This window comes from Lytechinus pictus, chromosome 5 (genome assembly GCF_037042905.1).
Source record: "Lytechinus pictus isolate F3 Inbred chromosome 5, Lp3.0, whole genome shotgun sequence".
Classification (NCBI taxonomy): Eukaryota; Metazoa; Echinodermata; class Echinoidea; order Temnopleuroida; family Toxopneustidae; genus Lytechinus; species Lytechinus pictus.
Window position 1 is genome coordinate 27,818,017 of NC_087249.1, and position 23,073 is coordinate 27,841,089.

A 23,073-nucleotide genomic window follows, 5' to 3' on the forward strand; every position below is an offset into this window, starting at 1 on the left:
TGCTAAGGCTTATAAAAAGCTAGGGATGCCATTTTCAATTGAATATTTAATTGGGTTTCACTTTCTTCTTTCGCTATTGTGTTAGGCATATTCTGTTCTGTCAACAAAATCCTTAACGATTCAGATAAAAGGGTAGAAAATAAAAACTGACAATCACATTCACTGACGGAGTTTTGATTCGTTAGACTACACAGTTAAGGTGAATGAAGTAGCCCCACCCGCCGCCACCGTCCAGCACCCCGTGCCATCAACTGGACTCCGATTAACAAACTGGGGTCAAAAGAATTGGAGGATGCAGTAACACGATATAGTAAATTTGTAATGATTTTATCCATTATTTCACCATTTGAGACCCTTTTCCGTTACCATGGTTACGTTACTACGATTTGAACTGATTGGAACCGTTGAACTTAACACACTCCAGTGAGAGAATATGAAAGCACCTGTCGGCGTGACTTTCTCCAAAGTTTGCGACACCTCCTCATTGGACAATTCACTAATCAATCAATTACCTACTTTTAACCAATCAGAATGCCCGACAGAAACACGTCTCCGAGTGCGCATTTCTTGTGCGCAATGATAAGGCGCAGGTGCGCCCTTTTTATTTTGGACGCGCGTTTATATTGCAAATGTATTTTTTATTGTGTGTGATGAAGCGAGGAATCAATGCATAAGCTTAATTATATAGTTTGACTCAAGCATATTTCATTAATAGGCCTTTATATTTTTTGACAAGCTTTAACGAGTTAATTTTGTTTTCTTCTTCATCTTCCAAACATCCATTGACACGCGAAGATGGGAAAGAGCAACGAAGATTCTAATGATAGTAAGACATTCAGCGACCTTACACCACTCGCGGAGATATTTAGATCGAAGATTATTGAAGACTTCCATCTTCTCGAGAGCTTTGATGACCATGGTCACTCAGAAGCACCGAAATTCTACTCAAAGGATTTTGCTGGTATGTTTTTTTTTTTTTTTTTAAATCCTGAATCATGTTAGTTTGAAATAGACTTAAGAAAGCAAGAAAGGAATCGAGTGAAATAAATTATTCAGTAAATCAAGAATAAAGACAGCCAAAAAGAAAGGAAGAAAGAACAAAAGAAGGGTAAAAAGAACAAAGAAAGAAAGAAAGAAAGAAAGAAAGAAAGAAAGAAAGAAAGAAAGAAAGAAAGAAAGAAAGAAAGAAAGAAAGAAAGAAAGAAAGAAAGAAAGAAACTCAAGAAAGAAAGAAACTCAAGAAAGAAAGAAAGAAAGAAAGAAAGAAAGAAAGAAAGAAAGAAAGAAAGAAAAAGGGGGAGGGAGAGAGCATGCATGGGCGGAAATCCCACGGGGGACGCGCCCCCTACCCAAAATAGAAGGGGGACACAATATCAAATGTCCCCCTTACTATTTTTGGTCTTTTATGATGGAAAGAAATGCATCATTAAAAATCGAAATAAAACGTGTAGGCCCCTATTTTGGACGAGATGACCTTACTTTTTGGGTAATTACCGTATGGGTACTAGTATTCAACCCGGCATAATTCAAAGATTTTGACATATTCCCCAAAATATTTAGAAATAGGGAATTTATCTTACTTTCATACCTTTGACTATTTCAATTTCCAGGGTAATCTGTTGTCGATATTTTCTTTGTCAATCTGTCGACTGTATGCGCGGAGGATCGAATTATGCGGCGATGGCCTTTTGCACTGAATGGTACTAGTATTCAACCTAGTGAGGATTGATAGCAAATCTCAAAAGGGTTTAGATTGCTAAATTAGATGTAGATCTATGTAAGTCTCTGGCTTTGATTAATTCCCTGTTTGGTCTCATCTCAAATGGTCTAGTCCATAGTCGGATGGGACAAGGGCAGATTGAGAGACAGGGCCATCTTTCATCGCTAGGTTGAATACTAGTACCGACGGGTTGAATACTAGTACCAAAATTCGTCGCCGTATAATTCGATCGCCCGCGCACACAGTCAACTGGTTGAAGAAAAAAATAACGTAAAAAGAATCACCAGCATTTGCTCTTGGAAATAAGACGGGTCTGAAATTCAGGTAAATTCTATATTTCTATATATTTGAGGAAACTCTCCAAACGGGTTGAATACTAGTGCCCTTACGGTACCTTTTTTTTGGCTTGTCAAATTTTCCAGCCCCTGGTCCCCCTACCTTTGGGGGAGATTTCCGCCCTTGAGAGAGAGAGGGGGAGAGAAAGAAAGAAAGAAAGAAAGAGAGAGAGAGAGAAAGAAAGAAAGAAAGAAAGATAGATAGATAGATAGATAGATAGATAGATAGATAGATAGATAGATAGATAGATAGATAGATAGATAGATAGATAGATAGATAGATAGATAGATAGATAGATAGATAGATAGATAGATAGAAAGAGAGAGAGAGAGAGAGATTTCATTAGAGAAAGAAAGAAAGAAAGAATGCAGATGGGTGAAAATCTGGAAGAGGGGAAAAGGGAAAAAAGGATAAGGAGCCAGGAAAAAGCGTATGAAAATGAAGGAGATGTGTAATAAAAGAGGCAATATCTTTTATTAAAGCTAGCTAGATCTATTATAGACGTTTCTTTAATTATAATGAATCGATAGGTAATGTCAATATGTCTGATTTTTTTTCTTCAGATAAGGAAACACTGAATAAGATGATGTTGAATAATCCACATGGACTGGTCAAGTTCCAGGCCTATACTCGCAAGGACAAGGCGGAGAATGTTTGTAGGATTGACAGAAGAAAGAACCGTGTCCGAAACAAAAACTCAAAGAATCCTCCTCTAGAAATGTGGGCTCATTACGTGCTTGAAAGTATCCTTTCCAAGACAATTATTATTTCATGATGATAAAGTTACCACTGCATAATCATGTTTTAAACTCGTATTATTATTCAACTATGCACCTTGGAAATCAGGGGCCCGTTTCATAAAAGACTTGCAACTGTTGTAACTTTGTCATTATGGCAACTACCCTGGAAACCTTGATTTTGATTGGCTGAGCCCTGTTACCATGGTATTTGCCATTATGGCAAAGTTACAACAGTTGCAAGTCCTTTATGAAACGGGCCCCAGGATAATAATTATGACGTTCGGGGTCAAACATTACCCCGAAAATTCGGCCGGCAAGTTGGGAAATTTGCAGAGTTGGCTGCTATATACATGTAAGTATGGATTGAGTAAATATAAATTTATTATTGTGGTTGGATGTCCAGTTACTCAAGAAATACTTGTATGAACCCCATTCTTATGACTTCGAACCCAGGGGCGGCGAACCTGGGGGAGGGGCACACTTTTTGAAGCACTGGATAAAGTGCCCCTTTTTACGCAAGAAAAATGCCCCCTCACGAACGTGTACTGTGCCCATTTCACCTGAGAAGGACCCATTTTACGTGTTGACGAGTGCCCCTTTGAAACAAGAAAACAACGTTATCATTTTTATATTATGTTACTACAAAACTTGTAAGTATAATCATACGTGGCTTCGTAAGTCATGTGAGTGGGGTTGATAAGCAGGGGCGTACAGATATGGGGGTGGGGGCTCTTGCCCTCTCCCCAAAATTTTCACGACCACGGAAAAAAGAGAAAAAGGAAAGAGAGAAGGGTGAAATATGATATCATTTTCTGAATCTTAGTTAAAATCTATCATAAAATTGGATTTTTGTTATAAAAATGTCAAATTTTTTCAACTTCTTATAAATCTACGTGATACGACATATCTAGCCCCCTCAAAATTTTGGCCCGTTATGCCACTGTCGATATGTCGTTTTTTCTTCGTTTTAAGATAGTGCCTTTTTCGAAAGAAAAGGTGCCCTTTCTTCCTGTGCCCCCCTCCCCACTTTCAACTTCGCTCCGCCGCTCCCGTTCGAACCTCACAAAATGATGTGGTACGGGGACCAAAAGTCATGCAAACTGTGTGCTGTGTGTGGCTGTGCATATAATAATGCACATGCAGCCACACATGCCGAGGCTATATTATAGCATCGGCATGTCTCTGCGACATATTTCATCTTCTATGACAATACTTCGTAAAAAGAGAAGAAGAAAGAAATATCCAGAAAGGGATTGTGAAATACGATGATTTAAAAAAATCATTAAAAAAGTCTTTCGAGAATCTTCATTTTTTCCCTCATCAAAATTCCCTTTGTCTGTTAATTGAATGAGTGCATCTTATGATGCCATTCACTATTAGAGCTCACTGTTTCCCCCCGAGATATCTAATTTTCAGAAAATAAAGAATGCTATAAAACTATTTTTTTGTGGAAAGTAGATTAATAATTCAAGTCAGAGTTTTTAGTGCGTATCGTTTCTCTGTATATGCACCTCCCTTTTGCTATATGCATTTTTAATGACAAAATTACGTTCTTATAAACATATTAACAGACAATAACATACAGTGCTTACATTCTGAATTTATGCTTAGATAATCGTTATCATACATACCATGTTTTATTTTTAGGATCGTATGTGTAGACCTGATCATTTTTCTTGACTTTGATATAAACAGCATCTTTTTTTCAGAACTTCATGTTGATTCTTATCCTGTCAAATTCTCTTTCTCTTGGATTACAATCAGGTGAGTTTTTATTTCATCCAACATTATTGAGTGACACGTAACTCGTTTGTGGTTCTTTTTTATCTTATTTTTGAGAGAGAGAGAGAAGTGGGAGTATTCTCAGTCAGATGCAAACCTTATTATTCTTATCCCGAGTATTTCAGAGTAGCAAACGATAACTCTTGACTATTATTATATCGCCTTTTCTTACAAAGCGCTTTGCAATTTCCTCCACAAGATATGCATAATTATTCCTGTGTCTTCTATTTTTTTGGGGGTGGGGGTATAGTATTTAGAAGCATTGGCGGCGGAAGCAAACAATTTAAGACAATTTTAGGGGTACCACCAACATTTTTTGACGAGCAAAAAAAAAAAAAAAAAAAAAAGTTATCAACCCACAATTTTAGGGGGGACGCAGGAAACAAAATTGACAAGCAAAAAAAAAAAAGGTTATCAACAAAAAATTTAGGGGGATCGCCCCCCACCTCAAATTTAGGGGGGACACGTCCACCCGCTTCCGCCGCCTATGTTTAGAAGAAGTTGATAAACCGACTCCTGAATTACCGTAAAGGGAAAATGGAAAGGGGCGACGTCGAGTGGGCAGGTGTGATCGCCGCAGAGTTTTTGTGTAATCAAAGGATTAAATAAGGATGAATGGAAATCAGGACAGAATGATGATCAATGAAAACTTTTCTGTCGAGGGATATACAGTATATAGTAACATATATTTTTACATACATTTTGGTGTGTAGAGCCTTTCCATACTGTGCTTTACAATCTAACATAAAGTATGGTACAGAAATTTGTGTGTAATATAGGGGTTGATATTTTATATTCTGTAGTAGAATAGGAGGGGCCCCGTGTCTTCATTCATAACAACTGAACAAAAAAAAAAAAAAAAAGCTATGTTCGCGTCGAGGAAAAATAATTTAAAATAATTTTCATCATCATCTGTCCTCTTTAACCCTACACTATAACAGAGGTAACGGATAGAACTGATCCCGGTCTTGTTGGGATCCGTCGATTTCTGGAGATCTTTGATTACTGTGCACTCTTTCTCTTCATGGTTGAAATCCTTCTCAAATGGTTGGATAACTTCCCATTGTTCTGGAAGAACGGATGGAATATATTCGATTTCGTTGTCACAGTTGCTGTAAGTTTTTGGCAATTTAGATTTCAAAATATCAATGAATTATCATAATTATTATCATTATTAATATTATTTCATTATCATTATTATTATTAATTTTTATTATCATTATTATCATTATTATTATCATTATTTTTTTTTATTATTATTGTTGTTGTTGTTGTTGTTTTAGCTTATACGGCGCGTATCATTCAGAAGTAAATATTTGCGCCTGCATAATTTGCGGTAATTTTGTTGTTGTTGTTGTTGATGTTGCTGTTGTGGTTATTATCATCATTATTGTTATTATTTTGGCACTGCTTTGGGATTTTCTACAAGTGAAAAAATTGTATCATCATTATCTATTTGGTTGAAAAAGAAATATTTCCCCTTCCAAAATTGATTAAAAGTACTAAATATGTATTGATAAACCAAGCCAATATCCGGATATACATCAATCAATCAATGAAATTCATAAATGATTAAGTTAGATTAATTAATCGATCGATCAGCAACACAAATGAGGTTCAACCAACTTGTATATCTGTTATTTTTACCTTCATAATATAATTGTCGGTTCTGGGATTTGGAGAAGACACTCTCATTTAACATTTTTAATTTCCAATTAAGAGTTTATCAACGAGTTAATGAATGAGCGAATCCCAGCTTATACAGTCAATCACAAAATGATATTGCGATTCTCAGAGAAAAGTGTGAGCCCAAAACTAATTACATTTCCTTTATTTTAATAATTTGTAGTCTTTCATACCAGAGATCATCGCCTCAGCAGCAGGGGACCTGAAGGATCTGAAGGTCATAGTCAGTAATGTAAGAGTTTTCCGGATTTTCAGGGCTCTCAAGATGGTATCCAGATTCAGACAAGCTCGTCTCATCGCCCTGGCAATCACCAAAGCATTCAATGTAAGATCCAAAATATTTTTTCTTCCCCGAAATATTTGACAAGCAGACAAAAAAAAATTAATCGTTCGCTCATTTTTAAGGTGTGCGCATTTACTTCATTTTCAAATTTTTAATTGCGAAACTTGCTTGACCATTAGATTTTCAAACTTTAGGGGGTGCACCAGTACCCCCCCCCCCCCATATCCCCGCATGTAGTGTAGGTGTCGTAGGTATAAAGAAATTTACATGGTGGTGATTCACAAAAGTCTAGGGGAAGCAGGATCTCGAATGGGTATTTCCCAAAGAGTGTATTAAAAATACGAAAGCCTTCGATGTAAGCTCTATTACTTTAGCCTGGATAGGATTATAGCTCTCGCGAATCTTGAGTATTACGAGATGTAGGACATCTAGACTTGAATTCGAGAGCTTTGCTAGAAGGGAAAATGAGGCGAATTCCTAACAAAAAATAAAGAAATGAATATGGGAGATCCCCTCGTCATACAATCCAAGACTCGGAATAGCTTTTAACATCAAGTCTATCCTGGAATTTACTGCATGCTAATCATAGGCGGTGGAAGCGGGGGGACGGGGGGGGGGTCCTGTCCCCCCTAAATTTGAGGTGGGAGACGTCCCCCCTAAATTTTTTTTGATAACTTTTTTTTTTTTTTTTTTGCTTATCAAATTTTTAACCTGTGTCCATCCCAAAATTTCAGATGGACCCCCCTAAAATTTTTGGCTTCACTTGGAATTTGATTGAAAAAAATGAACTCCTTTCATGGTATTTGCTTTTGGGGGCCTTTAGAAACACTTTTATGTAGGCTTATATATTAGGGCCTGATTATTGATTTTTTTTTCTTTGTTTTCTATTCTCAGGCGATGTCGTTCATCCTCGTCCTCTTCCTCCTCTTCCTCTATATCTTCGCCATCACTGGTATCATTTTCTTCGATAGTTACTCGAGATCAATGAGAGATGACCTCGCCTATCAATATAGCTTCGAGTATGTGATTGGCAGTGCCGCAGTCATACTAATTAAACCCATTCCTAACCGAGCGACGGTCTGTCATTCGTAATAACGTCATAGCTTTTGTCGGTGAAGAATCGGTTTGTTAAGTGTGACTGATGTAGCATTACGGCTTTAAGTTAAGGGCGGATGGCGGTTACTTGGTAGCAACGTTTTCATGCCATGTGAAGAAATACTCATCTCAAGAGTAAATAATGAAAGACGGGAGTAGTAAAGAATTATACCCTCTCTCCGACCAGTTCCACCTCTTCATTATGTCTTCCAAATTATTTATTTTATTTATTTATTTATTTATTTATTCATTTATTTATTTATTTATTTATTCATTTATGTTTTTATTCATTTATTTATTCATTCATTCATTCATTCATCCATCCATCCATCCATCCATCCATCCATCCATCCATCCATCCATCCATCCATCCATCCATCCATCCATCCATCCATCCATCCATCCATCCATCCATCCATCCATCCATCCATCCATCCATCCATCCATCCATCCATCTATCTATCTATCTATCTCTCTATATATATATCTATATATTTATATATCTATCTATTCTACTTATTTACCTATTTATATTAATTTTTATTCATTTATCTATTTATTTATTTATTCATTATTTGTTCGGTCATTCTTTAATCTATTAATTCATTCAATCATTCATTTCTCAATTAGTTTGTCCCTTCTTGCATATTCATTTAGTTTTGTATTCATTATTTCCCTAATTAATTTAGATAATGCAATGATCATTCTCTAATTCATTCTTTAGTATGAAAATTCATGCATATTCATCAATTTTCGTATTCATTAATTCCTCAGTAATTTAGGTAACGCGATGATCACCCTCTTCCAATTGTTTACCTTGGATCAATGGTATAAGATCTTGAAGGATATGTGGAAAGTGATGGGGAGTGTTGCTCCTACATTCTATATCATGCTATGGATCTGCATCGGCTCATTCATCTTCAGAAACATCTTTGTCGGGATTATGGGTATGTGTCGTTCGATACCCCCACTCTATATCACTTTTCATTTCCCAATTCCCCTTTTCATATATTGCATGCTCACTCCCTCTGTTATCGTTTCGTTATAAGTATCTTCTAATTTCGAGACATTTATGTACACGTACATGATGATTATTTTCGTGGTCAGCGAAATCTCCCAAAAGTGATGTGCATGATTATTTTGAAATGAGCTTTTTTTTTTTTTTTTTTTTTACTTAATAATGTTGGTAAATAAGTTGAACGACCCGAAGGTTTTTTTTCTCCTCTCAGTTTGTCACTACGTGTATAAAAAAGCTCATATATGTAGTTGCACCACTGCCCCCCCCCCCCCTGTTTCGTCGTCCCTTGTGATTGACGGTTCCTATAATGCACCAAGATCGTTTATTGCACTTTCAATTCATATTCTTTTTTCGATTCACACCCCCTTAATGCTTGAATACATCGTTTAAGTGAACAACTTTCAGAACATTCGTAATGAGTTGTTCGTTGAAGTGAAAGAACATGAGGTAATGGTTCAGATGCAGCTAGATGCTGAGAAGTTCAACGAGGAGCTTGAAAGACAAGACCAAGAACTCAACGCAGGAAGGTACGTGATCCTCGACAGTGATGGAGTGAATCCTCACGCAGTGGCAGATTTGGTAGGGGGTCCAGGCATTCCCACCCCCCCCCCCAAAAAAAAAAAGAGGAAAAACGCGTATAAATGACAATGGAAAAAGACAATGGAAAGCGAAATTTTATCCACCGGAATTCTTAGTCCAAAGTGATCACATGTTAAGATTTCATGGCCATCTGTGTTCAAGAATTTACAGCAATGTCAGAGATTTTAAAAATACTTAAATAGCAAATCCACCGCCCTGCCCAAAGTTTTCACGATAATGCATCTTAGCGAATATAGTGATTTTATCATTATGTTGATTGTATATGTCGTTTATCCTCTGTTTCTTCTGTCATTTTGCATTTATTCTTTTGGGAAATATTTTGTTCTTTCTAAAAAAAAAATTTACAGCAAGACGATTCAAAGTAAAATAATGCGTATTTATCAAATTGCAGCAAATGGAACATGTTTCTTTTATAATCGATTTTCAACTCACCCATTTCGCTCTCTCACGAAGCCTAAAACGGGTCGATCGACTTTCATCGCTATGCCATCAGTCTTCCTTTTAGTAATTAATTGCTTGGGTGACTTTGAGAAACTCATTACGTGACTGTGTAAGAGTTCTTATTGAAAACCCTTTTAATCACCACAATACAACATCTATGATTCGAGCGAGTCATCCCCGACCAAGATATTAAAAATAAGAAGGTTTATTCTTAGAATTGAAAATTCATTAATCACCCCCAGAACACACTCAAAAATAATATTTATATTCCTTTTGCTACTTTCAGGTTGGTAAAGTCAATGGCCCGTATTCTGATAGCAGGTTTAACTTAACCCTAGTCTAAAGTTAACCCTGGTTTAACTAAACCTCCTCTAAACCTCACCTCTGGTCTAAGTGTAGTTTAATTATTTTGGTATTCTGATAGCCAGGTTTAACTAAACCTGGGTTAAACCCGGGTTTAAATTCTTTTTGGAAATAATAATCCTCTTTTAACCAAGACTAGCACCTTTTTGGTAAATTAGTGCTGCAGGGATGACTGCAACAAAGTTGAAAAAATGTCACTAAAGTTGTTTTTTCTTAAAAATTTGGATTTTATGGAAACTAATTACAACTATTGTAGTGAAAGAAAAGCATTCATCACCCATATATGGTAAGAAATTTTCATTCAGATTATCTTTATATTTTTTAATTACTAAAACATTTCAATCCCAAACCGAGTGACCTGCATAGTTTTGTGTGTATCAGTCCCATTGATTGCTTTTCATGTTTGTCAAAATCTAAATTGAATAGATTCACCTCACCCACTCTAGACTAGAGTCTAGACTCTAGTCCTATAGATCTAAAACAATAAGTTAAGAGGTCGACATCTTTATTCTAACTTTATGTAGGCCTAAGGGGAAATTTTTGTAACTTTTGAGAGTAGTCTTGGGTCTAACATTAGGCCTAGGCTAGTATAGTTAGATCTAGCTTAGGCCCAATTGTTTAGAGGAGAATTGAACATTGTTTTGACTTTTTTTACTTTCCTGAAGCAAACCGTAGTCTAGTGGAGCAACCGAGACTGAAGCTACATTATACATATTTATAGTATTGGTCTAGGCCTAGAACATCATTCAGGAATTAGGCTGGCTTAGCCTTGGGACAGGGATAGATATAGATCTATATTCTAACCTTAGTCTTAGTTAGAATCTAGTAGAATAGATCTGATTTGTCTTAGACAAAAAGCTTCAGTCTCTGTATTGTTCCGCTGAGTCTATGATGAGTATGACAGTCTACGTTGCCGTTGGCCTCTCTCACCAAGGCAATGTGATATGACAATAAAATGTCAGAATTTTTTCAATAAATCCCCAGAAACGACGGTTATTCCTGTCTACAGTGTTAGATCTGACTATCGCTATGCATTGCCATTGCTAGACAGGAATAACCGTCGTTTCTGGGGATTTATTCAACAATTTCTGACATTTTACTATAATCCCCATTATGTATGGTGAGTGGAGCCAACGCAGTTCAGCGGATCAACCAAAATACAGAGACTGAAGCTTTTGGTCTATGCCATTGCTTGCCAAGTAACTAGGCCTGGCTAAATGACATCTCTCTACTCCTGTTTTAGGTCCATATCTGTTTCTTTGAAGAGTTTTTATTTTAATTTTTATTTAAATATTTTTGGGGACTTGTTTAGGTTTCCAGGTCCAGGACTAAAAAACAGGCCTAAACCTAGACCAACAACAGCCTAGTCTTGACTAGACTAGGCCAGGCCTAGATTTATGTAAGAATTTAGATCTAGGCCTTACGTTAGTCTGTGCTATCTAGTCTACTGACTTACTGTATGATCTAGAATCTCTAACGCTGGCCTAGTTCTAGACTAAATAACTTAGACCCTATCGAGATCTAGAACTAGATCTGTATCAATCTAGGTCTACATGTAATAGGTCTAGATCTAGAGATTTGTAGACTCTCAATTTAGATTCTAAATCGAAAAATACTAAATGTAGGCTAGTCTACAGTAGATCTACTCATCTAACCTTAGGCATGACAAAAGAAGTGGGCTAGAGATCTAACGGATTATTACTAGATCTAAAGAATCTAGATCTAGGCCTAGATCTAAAGCTAGGGACTGTAGTTCGAGATCTAGAGGTCTAGCACCCCCCTTAAAACTAGAACTAAGCCTACAGCTACATGTAGTTCTCTATGTAGCCAAACAACAGTTAGCATTGACTATTGTCTTAATCTTATTTTGGTGTGTGTAGTTACCATACAAACACATATTTTGATGAATGAGAAAATGTGTCTTGCAGATTATTTTACCTCAAAACCTATGTGTTCTAAATTTCATGAGCATAGGCCTATGTCATAAAATGAAGAAGTTCAATCCACGAGATGTGTTTACACATTTATTGATTTAATATGATGTTACCATGGCAACAAAGTTTCCAACACACACAAATATATGTCTTGCAGATCTATACCTCAAAACCAATGTGTGAGCCGACTTTTATAAGAATTGGTTGAAAAATGAAAACTAATGAAGGAGTTCAAACCGCAAGATTTTCACCTAATTTCATTATGTAATATGTTGTTACCATGGCAACACAATTTCTGATACACCCAAATATATGTCTTGCAGATCTATACCTCAAAACCAATGTGTGAGCCAACTTTTATAAGAATTGGTTGAAAAATGAAAACTAATGAAGGAGTTCGAACTACAAAATTTTCACCTTATTTTCGTTATATAATATGTTGTTACCATGGCAACACGATTCTGATACAGGCAAAAATATGTCAGACATCTTCACCTCAACATTAATGTATGTGCCAAATTTTAAGAGAATTGACCAGTTGGAAACTGATAAAGTAGTTCAAATCACAAGATTTTCATCTAATTTTTTATATTTGATTTGTTACCATGGCAACATGATTTTTTTTATAAAGACATAAAATATTTTTTGCACATCTTCACATCAAGACTAATGTTTGTACCACATTTCATGAGAATTGGTTAAAACTTAGGAAGTAGTTGGAATTGCAATATTTTTTCATAGTTTTTGCCATAATATACCGTTTCCATGGCAACACAATTTCCAACACATGCAAAAATGTGTCTTGCAAATCTTCACCTCAAGACTTATGTCTGTGCCAAATATCATGAGAAATGGTTTGAAAATTATAAAGTAATTAAAACCACAAGTTTTTCACCTAATTTTCTATATTTGATATGTTACCATGGCAACGCGATTTTTTATATACTTTAGGCATAGAATAATATGTTTTGCACATCTTCACATTAAGACTAATGTATGTGCCAAATTTCACAAGAATTGGTTAAAAACTGAGGAAGTAGTTGGAACAGCAAGATTTATGCTTAGTTTTTGTCATACTATACCGTTACCATGGCAACACATGCAAAAATGAGTCTTGCACATCTTTACCTCAAAATCAATGTGTTAGCCAACTTTCTTGAGAATTGGTAGAAAACTGATTAAGTATTTTGAACGGCAACATTTTGAACCATAATATACTGTTACCATGGCAACACAATTTCCGAAAAAGGGAAAAAAAAATTCTTACACCTCCTTACCTTGAGACCAAAGTGTGTTCCAAATTTCATGAGAATCTGTTAAAAACTGAGGAAGTAGCTCGAAATGCAATATATGCATAAATTCTAAAAAATTGTTGGCCATGATTTGTTGGATTTAAACCAGGCTTAAACTACCCCCTGCGCGAGTTTAACTTTTTGAGGATTTATTACCACACTTAGACCAGGGTTAACTTAAACCTTGCTATCGGAATACGAAATTTAAACCTAGGTTTAAATATGGCAGTTTATTACCACACTTAGACTAGGGTTAAGTTAAACCACGCTATCAGAATACGGGCCAATATGTTTTTTGTTTGTTTTAAGAGTAGATAATTAACTATTTTAACTACTTTTAGATTACTTAACCTTTTAAACTTGCTTTTTGTTCTATCCCATGTTGACCATACATACAGGCGTGCTTCTAGTACGAGAGGACTCGAGGTCGAGTCGGTAATGGAAACCATTCAAGAAGAGCCATCAAGGTAATTATTGCTCATACAAACAAACCTTCTATATAATCATTTATAGTTGACGTTCTCTTGTTTGTCGATTGTTGAAAGAAATTATACTGTATAGAACTTTTCCTTCTCGCTGGCAAACACTTTTTTTTTAATGTTTCTTATTTCACCTTTTCTGTGCATGGAGAACAAAAACAATTTTTGGGTATCATCATCCGTATCTTGACACAAGTTTACTCAGACTGTCAAAATAAGCGGGAAGAAGGAAATACAATATTGTATGATGATTGTGGATATCTATTTAGGGTGCGTTTATCCGCCACTTTTTTACCCTAGAATCATGATCTGAATCATGATTCAAATCATGATTCTGCAGAATCACGATTGCGTTTAGTCGGAATTGAATATAATCATGATTAGAATCACAAACATGAAACACGAAAAAAGGGGCGTTTGGAAAGACGTTTCTGCAGAATCACGTACGAAAATGTTCGAATAAACGATATCGTGATTTGAATCATGATTCTATATGACCTCACTGTAGCTCAAGGCGCTCTATATGATCATTGTATGTACATGATTATGTACTATGCATGCATTTCTTGTCATGTTCAAGTTCTGTGTTGTTCATCGCATCGTCCACTACTGTTAATTTTTTGGTCATGTCTTCAACTTCAAGTTCTAGTAAATGAATTAACTGGACAGACAATGATCTCAGTTGTTGTTGAGTATACAGTATCAATATCAAATTGGATCTACGCTGAAATTCACTTCCGAACACCATTTTGAATAAACTAACAAGATGAATAGAAGCATATGGACCCTATATGATAGAAGTAAACAAAAATATTTTTCGAGAGCCGAAACACGTGCGAAAAACTTCCTCTGTCAAACTGCGCACTAGTGATGCGCACTGGATTGGCCCGAATCTGAGAAGAAACAGCATTGGAATGAAGGTCGTCTAAACGCTGATTCTGTGATATTGTGATTCATGTTTGTGTTTTGAATCATGATTCAAATCATGATTCAAATCATGATTCTGGCTTGAGGTCGCATAAACGCAGCCTATGTTGCGCGAAAATGGGAGTGTATTATAACATGCTGAAGACACAGAGGAGGAAAGAAAAGAAAGATAGATGAGAGAGGAGAAGAAGGGATATAAAGAAAGCGGGAGATAATGTGAAGGAGTGGAGAAAGAAAGATAGAGGGAGAGGGGGAATGATACAGAAAGAAACGCCTCTAACAAGAGGGTAGAGGATTCGATGAAGTAGTTAAAAAGTGAAGATGGGAGAGTCGAGAAAAACCAAGAGAAGCAAAAATAACAATAATATTTCACCATATACACTATAGAAAGAAAAAGGAAGAAGAGATTGTGGTACTTAAGGCAGAGTTAAATGGACCATTATATTCGCCAAGATGATCATCATGATCATTATGGAAGTTTTCAGCTGTGATTGATTCGATGTTGTGAACCCTTTATTATTTTGTACATCGAGATCCCGTAATATAAAGCTTAGCCATCGATCGTAATGCGGATTTTTATAATTGATTGAATTGCGTTAAATTTATTACCTGTTATTAATCAATCGCATTACTTTCAATGAATTTCAGTGACGACGAGGAAACAACGACCGAGAAAAGAAGCAAGGAAACGGAAGAGAAGGCAAAAGAAGCTGAAGAGACTAAGAAAGGACAAGAAAGCAAAGTCGGGCCGCCTTGGAAATCTGGACTTCTTGAAAAACAAAGGTATATACCAAGCTCTATATGATAATTTATTGGACTTCAGGAAATGTGGAACACTCCAGTGCAAGAACCAATATGCTTCCCAACCTGGGCCCATTTCGTAAAGACTTACAACAATATTGTAACTATACCACGAAAACTCAGATGATTGGCTGCTACGCCCTGTTAGTTGCCATAATGACAAAGTTACAATAGTTGAAAGTCATTATGAAACGGGTCCCATCATGCACATGGGCCGTAGGGGCCTATTTCATAGACCTGCTTTAATAATAAATTTGCAATAAATCATTAGATTTGATCATTTTGATTGACTGATAGTGAATTTGTTATAGAATTGTGTGCATTTGTTATAGCAAGTCTTTATGAAACAGCCAGTCTGCAACACGGGGGGGGGGGGGGTGGTAGCAGGGGTGATCGCTCCCATGATACTGTCAAAGTAATGAGTAAAAAGAAAAGGGGAGAAAGAAGTATAAAAAAGAGGGATCCGTTTGAGTCTTGTGACTTGTAAACTGGACGTCCTCTTCAAGATCTTTAGGTCGTTTTCCCCCAACGGCGCCTCCCTTGTTCCCGACACACCAACATCTAGTGTCAGTGGCGTAACTACGGGGGGGGGCATGGGGGGGCACGTGCCCCCCCCCAATCGGCTGGCAAAAAAAAAAAAAAAAAAAAAACGGGAGAAAAGGGAGAAAAAGAGGGAGAAGAAAGAAACGTAGTGGGAAAGAAGAATTTATTGTACATTATAATGTTATATTATATTATATGTTGAATTAGTGGATTGATGAGATTTGTCTGCTCTTCATGAATTCCTGAAATCGGTCCTTAAAATGTTTCTTTTTCTAATGTAAATATCAAAATTTTTCAGCTCGCGCTTCGCGCTCTCATCATTTGTTTAGTGAAATACGTATGGTCATAGTAGATTCCTACAAACAAGCCTTAGAATGCCCCTCTTCAGATCTGAATTTCCTATATTTTCAGCTCGCACTTTGCGCTACTGAGATGCGTATGATAATCATGATTACTATGACTACAAAAAGCTCTTCATGTGTTTGAATGTGATTCTAACAAAATCAGCAATCGCTTGGCACTCGCATTGGATGACTATGGTGAGATATGTATACTCTTAATGGATTCAAAAAAAGAAATAGTCCTTAAAATGTCCCTGTTTGGGGTCAATATATACAAAATTTTCAGCTCGCGCTTCGCGCTCGCATCATTTTGTACGTGAAGTACGTATGGTCTTCGTAAATTCCTACAAACAAGCCTTAGAATGCTTCTCTTCAGGTCTGAATTTCCTAAATTTTTAGCTCGCGCTTCGCGCTCGCAATATTTGATTAGTGAGATGCGTATCTTAATCATGATTACAATGACTACAAAAGGTGTTTCATGTTTTCTAACAAAATCAGCAAGCGCTTGGCACTCAAATTAGATGAGTATGGTGAGATATGTATTCTCTTATTTGATTTCTAAAAAATAGTCCTTAAACTGTCTCTGTTTGGGGTCAATAAATACAAAAATTTCAGCTCGCGCTTCGCGCTCGCATTGTTTGTTTAGCGAGACAGATACGTTTTTTTTTTTAATTTAATAGCTTATTTTTACCCTTTTTAGGTATGAATTTCAAAAATTTTCAGCTCGCGCTTCGCGCTCGCATCATTTGATCAGTGAGATACATTACATATCCGTTTAATGGCACAGTCCTTAAAATGTCTCTATATAAGGTCAATAGGCCTATACCTGGTAATTGAGCGCGCTTTGCGCGCTCACTGAGCGACTCAAAATTTTTGCTGGTGCCCCCCCCCCCAATGCCGTGACCCACGGTACGCCACTGTCTAGTGTTGTCACGCGCGTAAAACATTCCCCATAGACAATTCATAAAAAATAAATGTGAAATTAGAGGGTCGAATGTTTACTACCTTGGGATAGGAAATGTATATCTGACATTCCATATCTGACCAGAGAAGGGGATCGTAGCCAGCTCATTTTAAAAATAAATCGCCATTTATGAAGATAAATATGATGGGATCAAATTCATCAACTGAAACAGTAAAATAGCCCCAATTCTTCCGCCAGTCAAAAAATAGTTCCAAATCATTGATATATCTTCCCAATTTGGGCAAAGGGAGTTCAGTAGTTACCATTTCTAGAATCAGTGTTAGATTTTGAATCATATTCATACACTTTTGTCAATCAGCAATATCAAATTGAAAAAAAAATCGAATGGGTTGGGTCGAACGAATATCTTTAGCCCTCCTGATGTAATTAGGCTCATGGCACGTAGTCCATGCATGGTTATGAGGTATTCGGTTATGATATGACTCTTCATTAATTTGTTATGGTGAGACATCAATCTCTTTGCATAAATTCACAAGGAAAAAGATCGCCAGGATTGAAGTAAGCCAGGAGCCTACTTATGTAAAATAACCAAATTGAACTTCATAACTAATATTTGCCTTAATATCGGCCTGCAAAGCGAATTGGATATTCTTGCATTAAAGAACAATTAAGAAAAGAAAAATAGATCCCTGCGGCACGCCAGAAGGATAGTCTGGCACATGAAATCATAATTTACAACCTATCATGTTGATGTTGCGGTTTTCTCGCCCATAGAGATCGTAAAAGCCACAAGAGTGTAGCAAGCTCCGATGCCCTCTTCCGCCGTGTAAGCCGAATGATGGGTGAAACCACCAAGAAATCTGGAGGTAAGATTTATTTCCTTTTCTCAACTGGCCAGTGATTACACAATTTTCATATTTTCCAAGCAACTATTCGATTGGCTTACAAAATCAGAGAATTGATTTTACTTTCAATTAAATTCGGTTCCATTCAGGACTTCCATGAAAGTCGTGTAAAATTTTAATGTAGGCCCTCATTAAAGATCGTTTTTACAACTCAAACGAATGCAAGACTCCGTGACATAATTAGGATTAATTATCATTACTATAAATTGATGTAGTATTGGTAGTAGTAGGAGTAGTAGTAGTAGTAGTAGTAGTAGTAGTAGTAGTAGAAGTAGTAGTAGTAGTAGTAGTAGTAGTAGTAGTAGTAGTAGTAGTAGTAGTAGTAGTAGTAGTAGTAGTAGTAGTAGTAGTAGTAGTAGAAGTAGTAGCAGCAGCAGCAGCAGTAGCAGCACATGCGGCGATTTCGTGAGATTTTTTGGCCAGGGTGGGGGCCGGAGACGACTCTCTCCCTTAAGGCGCCTGTAAAAAAAAATCGAATGTCGAGGGGCACGTCCCCCCCTCCCCTCGGCAACGCCGCCATGAGCAAATGGTGTTATGACGTGATTCGCCGTTTCATCCATCTATTAATTCGTTCGTTTGTTCATTCATGTATTACTTGTCATTTCAATCATTTACCAATTCATTCATTCATTCATTTTATTCCTCCATTCATTCCTTCCTTTCGTCATTCTTCAATTTATTCATCTTCCTTCCCCTATGTAAGATTGGGAGAAGATGGTTCATGATAATCTTGAGCTGCTAATGAACTCCCCGACTGAGACCATCTGGCCTCGTGATACTCTCTTCAAGTATTTTCAGCTCATGGAAGCTTTACAGGAAAACCTACAGGAGCGTCAGGATCTACAGAACTTGACATGTGAGTATCCGATCAATTAAAAAAAAAAGATCCACGCAGGGGCGGCGCTTTAGAGATTGGGGGCAGCTAGACTATGGCTGACCGCCCTTATGATTATTAAAGTACCACAGTAGTGAAAAGGAGGGAGAAAGAAAGAAGAAGTGGAGGGACAAAGAGATTGAGATCTGTATCACGTCACATTATTTACAATGTCTATTGAGAAAAATTAAGTGACATCACCATTATGTCGTCTTGCACTCCTATCAAAACACCCGGGCACCGCCCCTATCTGTCATATCGGATAAGGTAGAATGATTTTCACATTTCACATTTCAAAATATTCTACATCACGTAAAGTTCAGGCATCAGTTCAGTTATACATCTTTTCTTTAATTAAGTGGTGAAAATATTGGTTCCTTAATAAATGTTGACAACAAAATAATGCAACATTGAACATTTTCTGAGATCGAAGTTACAATATGACTACTTAAGCATCGGAGAAAAATAGTAACCTAAATTTTGTTTAATATTATTTGTCAAGAGTTTTTCAAAGGGTACTATATAGTAATAGCAAGGTAAAATTAATGTACATTTTAATGATGCAAAACATATCAGGCTAATTAAGCGTTTTCTTCAAGTACAATCGAAAAACAACAAGAGGCGATATTATAATTTATGAAACCTTCATCTTTCGCATTGTTTGCGATGAATACCGATATCCATTGATGTATATTCTCGTAATCGTTCTATTCATTCCCTATTTCATACTCCCATGAGTATTATAAACATCATATATTCCCGCGGTGTGTGTACATCGATCGATGATAACCCTGGATTATATTACCGCTCAACAAAGCTGTCACCCTGCCGATACATAGCGTTCGATGATGTTTACAAAAAATCAACTCAGCGAAAGTTAAATCCCAATGTCCTCATTCACCCGCGTATCAAAAACGCTGAAATGAAAAAAAAATGTGATGTCATCACCACAACTTAATGTTTTTACCAATACAAAGGCTTATTAAGCCCGTTGCGATAATGATCTTGTCTTTGAATCAACATCGATAAACAAACACTCGAACAAAAACATGACTTTAATTCAGAATAATCTTCGTATCATAGAAGAGTCTATTTGTTACTTATTTTGTCTGTATAGTCTTTGAAGGTCAAGTCCACCCCAGAAAAATGTTGATTTGAATAAGTAGAGAAAAAATCAAACTAGCATAACGCTGAAAATTCCATCAAAATCGGATGTAAAATAACAATGTTAAGACATTTTAAAGTTTCGCTTATTTTTCACAAAACGGTGATATGTATAACCCAGTGACATGCACATATGAGAAAGTTGATAATGTCCCTCACTCACTATTTCTTTTGTTTTTAATTGTTTGAATTATACAATATTTCATTCTTTACAGATTTGACAATAAGGACCAATTTGATTGAACCATATAGTATTAAACAATGCTAATTCCACATGTTCGGGGATGAGTAAAACTTTGTTTGACATGACAATGAGGATAAAATTTGAATATTTCATATTACACATAATAAAATACAAAAGAAATCGTGAGTGGATGACGTCATCAGTCTCTTCATTTGCATACCGACCAGGTTTTGTGAAATTAAGCGAAACTTAAAAATGTCATAACTTTCTTATTTTACATCCGATTTTGATGAAATTTTCAGTGTTATGCTTGTTTGATTTTTCTCTTTTTATTCAAATCAACTTTTTTGTTGGGGTGGACATGTCCTTTAATAAGTGTCACATCACACACGTCAAAATATATCTTGCCCTTTTGACGGAAAAGATATTGAAAAGATAAATTTGAAACCTATATGTACGCAGGTTAAGTGTCTACTGGAGGCTCCAATGATGTATAAATGTTTGCAGAATCACGATTTCCCCTTTTTTTCAATTCCTAGATCACGCTCTCACCAACATCTTTGACTCGTGAATGCGACACTCGGGAGAGTTCCCGGGAGAGTCTTTTTGAAGAGGAACGAAATGTTTGAATGCCACTTCACGGATGTTCATCAAAGGAGCCGAAATTGTGACGCTGCAGTCACATCAAGAATACCAATTCCAATCCGATCGATAATAAGTCATTGGAAATAAACATTATATGTTTGATCGGCTGGAATCGGTTTCGTTGGTGTAACTACCACAGTAGTTGGTTCATTGAAACATCCATCGTCCCCCAAAGGCATCAGAAACATTTTAACCAGGGATATGTTGCATATCCGTGTTTTAACCGTTCAAGAGCACCCTGCGTATATAGTCCAGATTATTTTTATCTCGTTGATAAAGTTTATGCTGATTTTTTTTTAACTTGAAAATATAGGACTAGTACTTAATCGTTATTGCCATTCAGCCGCAGTTTGAATTTTCACATGTTTAAATGAAAAACGTATAATTATTACTGCTATTGGAGTTGAGAAAATGTTTGTCTCGATAATGTCAATAATGGAGGTTTGCCTACATCTGAAAGTAGCTCTTTATCTGAAAAAGTAGTTCGATGAAATGGGTTTAATTTCCTATCATTTTACTTTTATTTCATTCTCCGTCTACGTGTTTGTATTTACAAAGATAGCAAAGATGCATCTCCGACTTCCGCTCATACTGCAACTAATATGGCGGCCATAACTAAGGGGGGGGGGTCTAAAGAAGAATAAATCATTTTCAATGAGCCAGGAGCGTTGCTATGTCAATGCATACATGATATTTTATTAGGTTTTACTTGGAGACCCCCCCCCACCCCCAAGTTAGATATTACCATGAAAAAAAAACAGCATCAGAACCGAATGGATTTTTGTTTAATTATTCATCCATCTCCTTCTCTTAACATTTTCTTTTCTTTTTCAGTATATAATGAATCGATCTATATTCCATTTTGTTCTTCATTATCAATAACAAAAACATGGGAATGTGCTCTGCTCATTGAGGACTGAGATTATTCGTTTAACTTATGTTTAAATTAGGATAACAAGCTTGGCCCTCCCAAATTTAATTCAATCTGTAACTCAGTATTGACACGATCATACAAAGACGAACTATTCACTTATTTCAACACTTTTATAAGTATACTGATCACTTTTGACTGACAAAACGCATTGAAATATTCTTCAGGTTTGTTACGTTATTGTATACTACATTTTAGTTATCGTGTTGATTATATGTAAATCAATGTAGGATTATATGAATTAAATTGAAATCTAGCTTGAATTGAATTTCCCTGTATATTCATGTAGGTTATTGACAATTTCGGATTATTGTGAAACACTACTGACATTATCGCCTGCACTGGCGGATCGGGGGGGGGGGAGCACAGCCGGTCCGTGCACCCCCCCCCCCCTTTGAGAGGTACAATTAAAATTTGTAACGTAAAAATGCTGTTAAAACAGAAGTGTGCCCCCCCTTTCGAAAGTGAAGACCGTGGACGAAATCCCCTTAATTTTTGGTTGAAACCTTTTTTGTTTTGCTTGTCAAATTTTGCCTCGGGAAAATGTGCCCCCCCCCTTCGAAAAATCCTGGATCCGCCCCTGATCGCCTGCATTGCACACAATAGATCCATGTAGCAGCCGTGCATACTTGATTTTGTGACATTGAAACATTCTCTCCTCTTTTTAAACTTCCCTTTGAATATAACCAAATTCGCATGGGAAAACATGTAAATATGATGAATTTAATGATCTATTTTTGAAATATAAATTCTATTCAAGTTTTGTTTTACCTGAAATGATTATCTTGAATTGACTCACTGACCTGAAGTTTTACTTACATAATATCCGATACTTGATAATTTGATCTTCAAGTTTCATGGAAAAGGGGCTTATAATAATTTCAAAATTGCTTTTGATATCACATCATGGTCAAATTTCATTGATATCAGGTACCTTGATTCAGACTATACAACAAAACCATTCCAGTGTTTTGAATGGTTTTGTTGTATAGTTTTTTAATTTACAAATTAACCTTTTTTTTCTTTTGAAGAAAATAAAAGTAGTGTTGATTCCATGTAGATGC

The 23,073-nt window shown here is 36.3% G+C and overlaps 1 protein-coding gene across 1 annotated transcript; it reads left to right on the forward strand.

Annotated features, from left to right (window-relative positions):
• Positions 1-795: 795 nt before the first annotated feature.
• LOC129261606 (cation channel sperm-associated protein 2-like) lies at positions 796-22,275 on the forward strand. The gene is made up of 13 exons (XM_064099459.1): positions 796-961; positions 2,620-2,799; positions 4,492-4,560; positions 5,520-5,692; positions 6,428-6,589; positions 7,442-7,566; positions 8,417-8,589; positions 9,052-9,187; positions 13,632-13,757; positions 15,345-15,479; positions 18,081-18,172; positions 18,915-19,067; positions 20,973-22,275. The coding sequence occupies exons 1-13, from the start codon at positions 796-798 to the stop codon at positions 21,002-21,004; spliced, it is 1,722 nt and encodes a 573-aa protein (XP_063955529.1). The 3' UTR covers positions 21,005-22,275.
• The last annotated feature ends 798 nt before the right edge of the window (positions 22,276-23,073 follow it).